This window comes from Chaetodon trifascialis, chromosome 14 (assembly GCF_039877785.1).
Source record: "Chaetodon trifascialis isolate fChaTrf1 chromosome 14, fChaTrf1.hap1, whole genome shotgun sequence".
Lineage (NCBI taxonomy): Eukaryota > Metazoa > Chordata > Actinopteri > Chaetodontiformes > Chaetodontidae > Chaetodon > Chaetodon trifascialis.
This window is the reverse complement of record NC_092069.1, coordinates 15,808,666-15,816,090: the sequence shown is the minus strand read 5'-3', so window position 1 is coordinate 15,816,090 and position 7,425 is coordinate 15,808,666. Positions and strand designations below refer to the sequence as shown.

The window sequence follows — 7,425 nt, the reverse complement described above, 5'->3', positions numbered from 1 at the left end:
TTAGTATTGATCTAACGCTTCACTGGCCCTTTGTGAGAGCAGCAGCTGCTTTGGGGGGCTTTTAGATAAGCAATGCAAAGGGAATTGTTTCTCCTGAAACCCTCTTTCAATGTTCGTACATGAAAACCATCACTTAATTCAACACTCCATCGCTCTGGAATAAAATGTCCTCTCCCTTGACACGGAAAGCAGCAAATAAGCATTAAAACATCAGCCTTTGGGGTATTGGGGAAAGCGCGTGGTGTTAGAAATCACACAGTGATAATGCAGCTCTCTGGATTTTCACTGTTTAATCATACGTAATCTCTAGAGTGGAAATGAAATAAAAACACAACACGTTTCAGTATCCCACAACTCTCCCTCTCTCTCTCTCTCTCTCTCTCTCTCTCTCTCTCTCTCTCTCTCTCTCTCTCTCTCTCTCTCATCTTCACTCTCATCACAGTCCCAGTCACTGTATGAGGCAGTTGGGGTTGGCTGGAAGGGAGGGGAGAGGGGGGCATGTTACTGCTGCATCTGTGTGAGGCAGACATGGCGATGAGACCCTCCCTAAGATGACTCATAGGCTGTATGGGCTGACACCAGCACCTCATTCACAGCCAATAATGAGCAATGCTAATGAGCAGGACAGCCACCCTGCATGCTCATCATTAAGCAGTCTTGTGATTCATGTCCAGCATGAACCCATCATATAAAGAGATAAGGCTGGCTGGAGCGGGCTGGGATGAGATACGTATAGACAAGGGACAAAATGCACCAGACTGCAGGTAACACTATCATTTGGTGATATGACTAATCAGTATTTTTAAATGCTTTTGTTGGGGAGTAAGTGTCCTTTTGTGCAAGTCAGAATATAATACAGTGTTATTTAGCTCCATTCTACATTGGGGGTATATCAGACTTGTACTGCATACAAGAACAATTTCCTAGAATTCCACTCAGATATGCTGCCAATATGCGCTTGCAAATTGTGCACACATATGATACCATGCTATCAGTTCATTTGAAATAACCAGCTCTGCCACACGTCTGCGCTGATCAGATCAAAAACCACTCAAATGAATCCATCAGGAAAAAAACACCCTGACAGTAAAACATGCATGTGCATGCGCCAACCTCCTGAGACTCCTGCTCCGACACATATATCTGATAAGGCTTAATCAGCACAGGGTGGTCATGATAAAGCATTTCAGCCCTATCTCTGTCTGAGAGAGAGACACAGACAGGGGGCTGCCTCTCCAAGGGTGGAAAGGCAGGAGCCCCTCCATCTCTCAGTATTTCTCCCTAAAACTACCTCTCTTTAGCCTTGTCTTCTTTCCCCCTGTGTGCCTCTTCTTCTCCTCCTTTCCCCCTGCTATCCCCACTCTCTGCCTCTCTAGCTGCTTCCCTCTGTATCAGTGGAGACACTTCTTAAGCCCCAGCTGGGGGAAATACGGTGGCTTGGTGGGGGGAGGGTTTCAAAAGGGTAAGTGATTGCCCTCTAGGGGACGAAGCAGAGAGAAAAAAGCAGGACGCCTTATCGCCCCAGCCTCCAATAGCACTGCTGGCTACCACCCAGAGCCAGGGGGGAGGAGGGCGGAGGGGGGGTGCGGGAGACGCCAGCTAGATGCTACACTGCCTCTTGACACAGCAAACTCAGCAGGGAGCCTTCCATCCATGCCTGGCTGTATGGGCTCAACTGCACAGCCAAATGTTGCCATCTGAATGAGTGTTATTGCTTTGCTTGTGTGCTTTATACTGTACTACATGGGCATTAATCCACGTGGATGAGAAATCATAGCATGTGTTTGCTCTTTACGATTCTGTTTTATTTATGAAAAGGGATTCTTACGCGGAAATGTTATTACAATTAAATAAACGAGTTGAGGGTATGCAGTAAGTGTTTCCTTCAAGCAAAAAAAAAATCCCGTCAATGAGGATCTAGGGGATGCTGCAGATGTGTTTTGGGCGCTCACACTCTGCAAACAAGATCTGGAAAGCAGAATGTACTACTGACCTATTTCCTTCATTCAAATGCAGACATGGAAACAAATACGGGAGGGGGAAGACCGAACGAAATGTGACACACACTTCGCTACTCAGCGATATCCGTGAAATGCATAACGTTATACTAAAGTTAATGATAGCGTCGAGTCTACCCCTAAAGCCATTACCAGCTGCTTAAATGCATCCTTCTACAGCAGGCAGGCAGTCAGGCAGGCGCACCGACGCATCCAGGCGCCTGCAACAGTGTCCAAGCGCCACCTTCAGTATCCAACCATAGGGGATGGGGAGTAAAAAAAAAAAAAAAAAAAAAAAAAAAAAAAAGCAAGTAATCACATAGCCTACATCTTCTCCTCCAGACACATCTGCAAAGAGCGTCTGCATGTCTAGAGAATAACTTCCCCTCTAACGTGCTTTCTTCTCTCACTTTTAAAATAAGGGAATGGTCTTATGTGCGCTTTGGTGCGTAATGCTCATCTCAGGAGCGCATAGTGCTAACTGTGTGTTTAATATGCCTGTCTCGCCCGACGTGTTGCCCCAGACACTGTGTACCACAAATCCCCACCTCCACTCCAATGAGAGCTCGGGAGGGAGGAATAAAAGGGTTAAGGGGAGTCTTGTATGGAGTCTGCTGGGCGGAGTGGAAGGGACGTGATTGGACGGCTGCCTGTGACGCAGGGGACATGAAAAAGCCGATAACTAGTTAAGAAGGCAGTTTGTAACTCTGGAAAAAGAGTGCAGAGCTTGAGACATACATTACGCAGTGGACGCGGACGCACCGGCGCAAACACAGAGAGCTGAGCCGTTTTGGCAGAGTGGGGACTGATAGACACTGCAGCGTCCGGACACAAAGTGACTTGAAACGGAGGACAATGGTGCAGCACACAGACAACAGCGAGACGGACGGGAGCATGTCCAGGGAGGCTACCGATTCGGAGGAGAGTGAATTTATGGCATGCAGCCCCGTACCGATAAACCCGGACTGGTGCAAGACAGCCACCGGTCACATCAAGAGACCCATGAATGCATTTATGGTCTGGTCCAAAATCGAGAGGAGAAAGATTATGGAGCAGTCGCCCGACATGCACAACGCAGAGATTTCCAAGCGCCTTGGGAAGAGGTGGAAGATGCTCAAGGACAGCGAAAAGATCCCGTTTATCAGAGAGGCCGAGAGGCTGCGGCTAAAACACATGGCTGACTACCCCGACTACAAGTACAGACCCAAGAAAAAACCAAAGCTCGACAGTTCAAAATCATCAGCACCGTCTCCGGAGAAGTGCGGAAAAATTGCAAAGACTCCCAGCAAGAAGTGTTCAAAGATAAAGACTAAGAGCGGCTCCAAGTCCTCTCACGGCTACGGCGAGGACTGTGTGTTTCCCAGCTTAAAAGTTACAAAGACTGTGAAAAGTGAGCTCACCGACGAGGACGATGACGACGAGTACGAAGAGGACTACCGGATGGGGATTAAGCCGGGGGACGAGGAGCGCCTGAGGCCGTACAATGTAGCCAAAGTTCCCGCGAGCCCAACTTTGAGCTCCTCGGCCGAGTCCGAGGGGACGAGCATGTACGAAGAAGTGCGGAACAACAACAGACTGTTTTACAATATCAAAAACATTACCAAGCAGAGCACATTTCACGCTGCTTCTGTCTCACCAGCATCCTCCAGGTCGGTCTCCACATCCTCCTCCTCCTCCTCCTCCTCCTCCTCCTCCAGCAGCTCCTCTTCCGGCGAGGACGCGGACGATTTGCTCTTTGACTTTAGTTTAAATTTCGCCCCCAGCGCCCCAGGCTCGGAGCTGGGCAACCCCAATTCAGGAAACCTCTCCCTGTCTCTTGTGGATAAGGACCTGGACTCGTTCAGTGAGGGCAGCCTGGGCTCTCACTTTGAATTCCCAGACTATTGCACGCCAGAACTCAGTGAGATGATTGCCGGGGACTGGCTGGAGGCGAACTTTTCCGACCTGGTCTTCACATACTGAACTGAAAAAAAAGGTTCCTCTAGTAATAACAGAGAAGGGAGAAAGTAAATTATATATGTGTCCTGGTCAAGTTGTCCCTAGCCCTGCCTCCTGTGGGTTTTCTGAAGGGTCCTGGAGGGAGGTGGAGGACCAGGAGGCGAGGTGAGGTTTGAGGAATGAGATGCTTATGAAGCCGGTAGCAAAAAAAAAAGAGAGAAAAAAAAGAGAAAGAAAAAGAAAAAAAAGCAAAGTCTGCAGACGCTTTTTTCTGGCAGCATGACAGGGTTTTATGGATTTTTTCCCCCGTAGGTCTGCATTTACTGTTCAGCTTAAACGGACCACAAAAGGGAAAAATACGTGAACTTCTATGCATCTTATCCTCTTAAAAACAAAAAAACTGCAGGGAGCTGAAAACGGACTGTGGACTGACTCAAAGCAAATCTGTGAACTGACAATTGTTCAGGATGTTACTTTACAACGGTTTATGTAATTTCTAAATGCCGCAAATGTTTGTTTGTTTTTTGTAACTGATTCAGTTTACCTCCTGGTTTGGAAAATTAAGCAGCCTAAACCTCTGCAGAATACAGGTGTGGAGGAAACATTTTGATACATAACAGACCTCATCTTTTTAAAAGAAAAGTAAGATATTTTCAGGCATATTTTTGTACAGTTAAAAGGGAATGTTCTTACTGTGCTTTCAGTGAGTTTCAGGCACTTCTTCCCTTTATCATTTGTTTTTAGCATGCAAGGGAGTCCTGATTTTAAGGATTAAGTTAAATTAAAACTTGCATCAAAAATGCCTTGTGATTTCAAACTAGGTTTTGTACAGTTGTAGAGCAGATTTGTTGAGTATTTGTAGACGATACAATGGCATCATGGGGAACACATACCTCAGAGCTGGAACTAGTTTCAAGATTGTATATGTACTGTAATATAGTAAAGTTAGGAGTTTATGTATATCATACTCGTGATATGTGGATGGGTCCCAATCGCAGGTGTGAAACTGGATTTTTGGTATTTTTTATGGCACATACTGTTTTTCCCCCCTCTCATTTTTTTGTGCAATATATACTCTTAAGATACAGACCATCAACAATTGTAGCAAGTGATGGAAAAACAGACTTGTGCACTGTCAACATCATTTCATGTTATGATGCTGAAGCCTGTCCAGGCAGAAAAATAAACAAATCAGCTGGAACTGATACAAAACAACATAATATGGCCTCATGGTGTGATGCATACTATATAAACGGATTGATACCACAATTTGAATGTTATTTGACTCATAAGGATAATGGGCATATCTGACACCAAACAGCTGAATCTGACTGAAAAATTAGGGAAAAGGAGTTCTGCTGCGAAAGGGCATAGTCTGATACAGGTGGTCTGGCATTAGTTTAACAAGCAAGCAAAAAAGAACATTCCATAGTCCTGTTTCATAAAATGAAACTTTATTTTAAAACTGAAGACTGCCTTCTTTTTTTAAAACATTAACCATAAACCTGTATTTTTTATTTCTTGCACTTAAAAAAAAGCAGATATTGTTTATTTTTATGTGGGTCTTACATATGAAGTCTGTTTGATAAAAAGGTTTTGGAATATGACCTAATTATATGCCAAGACATTTTGTTGGAAGTTCTAGGCAGTAGTTACTTCACATTCCAAGTGTGAATCTGTCTTTGACTCATCTTTTAATAAATAAGTACCTACCACCATCGACTGTCCTTTCAGTTTGTGAATATATGTACACAAATGTGTTATTTGTTGCGTTTGAAAAGGATGTGATGACAGAATGATGCCTATTTTGTATATAGGCGGATACTCTGAAATGGATGGGCTCAAACTAACATGTGAATTCACATTTAATAAAAAGGAAAAAAAGGAAAACTTTTAAACTGCAGTGTTGAGGTGCTTTACTGTCCCCCTTCTTAAAATGTGCTGTTTTTTTGTTTTTTTTTCTGCTGAACTTGCTTTCACTACGCCCCCCTAAAAAATGGACACTGCGGCTTTAAGAAATTGAATTGCCCGCTTGCCTGCGCCGAGCGATGTGATTGGTGGGCTTGGTGGTCCCCTTGGAGACGGAGCTGGAAACAGGAGCTGCTCCTTGCAGTGTGTGGGAGCTCTTGGTCTGTCTGGCTTCCATTCAGAAAAGTAGCTCTCTGCCCGGCACAGAACGGCTTGAGAGCTGCACGAACAGAGGGCTGAAAAAATGTCGAAACGTGACATATGTTCGCTCGGAGATAAACAGTGGCTCTTATTCCTGACAGATACTGTTTAATCTCTGGAAAACACGGATGGTCTTTTCACAAACATAATACCTATGTGAGAGTAAACTCTACAGCTGTGTCTAGATGGCCAAAGTCCACTAATCCTTCATAATGTCACTAGTTCAATGTGTATGGGAACAGGGGTCGTCGGTCAGCGTGAATAGTAAAGATGCCTTAAAATAATGATTCCCGTGTTTGTCAGTTGTCGTCTGTGAGTGCCACAGCTCTCCTCTCTTATCTCTTAGTGCCTGATTTCCACCTGTAGTACCCTACAGAAACACACAGAAGTGGGTCGAGTACACTGTGGAAAAAAAAAAGAAAGGATGGTAGACGTTGCATACACTAATACAATCATGATACTACTTGATTCTTCACCCTCAGAGCTGATTATATTATGACTCAGACTGAGCTACGAGGATGCTGTGCTAATCAGAACTGTAGCTGCTGTGTGTTGTTTATTAGATTAAAAAAAAAAAGCAAGAGCACAACACATCTCAGACATATATCACGTCATGTAAGATACATTTAGTATAACAAACCTTTCATTTAAAGCACGGTGTCGCCGTGCCTGCTGTGTGCCTCCAGAGGAGATGCAGCCTTTTGTCTCCTCTGAGGCCTGCTTAGAGAGACCTGCCATTAACAGATTATATATAAAGAAACAGAGGCCTTGGCCACTGAGAGATTTGAGTTCATTACAGCAATAGAATCTAATGATGAATATTTGCCATGCATGGCTGCACAGGTACTAGCCCCCCCATTAAGTCAGTTTGCAAATCTGTAATAAAACATTTATCTAGCTATTACTTTACCTGACCTATTGGTCAAAGTTGCTAATGGGTTCCAGGGCTATTCCCAACAGAAGCTCTACATTGATTTTGTGCTCCTCTGAAATATCTGCTCAGGGCTAATGCCACCGGTACATGTTGAAATGAAATTAGTGACCCGTTGAAATTTCCTTCTATTTCCTCCTTAAATAAATAAATGGAAATCTAGAATGCTCGGGAGACGCTGAGTGAGATGCTGTCCTCCCCGGGATCCAGCGGGGAGGATGTTGTGGCAACAAAAGAAAGTAATTTCCAATCACTTGAGCGTTTAAATCATTCATACAACCCAGGATGTCACAGTCAAATGCTGTGCGTGACACTTATACCAAGACCCCCGCCACAGAACTGAAGGCTGGGGGTTGATCTCCCAGTTTGTGAGTTGCTTTAGTGTTTAAT

The 7,425-nt window shown here is 44.6% G+C and overlaps 1 protein-coding gene across 1 annotated transcript; it reads left to right on the top strand.

Moving 5' to 3' along the window:
- Positions 1–2,603: 2,603 nt before the first annotated feature.
- On the top strand, positions 2,604–5,824 carry sox11a (SRY-box transcription factor 11a). The gene has a single exon (XM_070979682.1). It carries the CDS (start codon positions 2,853–2,855, stop codon positions 3,957–3,959), a length of 1,107 nt encoding a protein of 368 aa, XP_070835783.1. The 5' UTR covers positions 2,604–2,852; the 3' UTR covers positions 3,960–5,824.
- Positions 5,825–7,425: the final 1,601 nt, after the last annotated feature.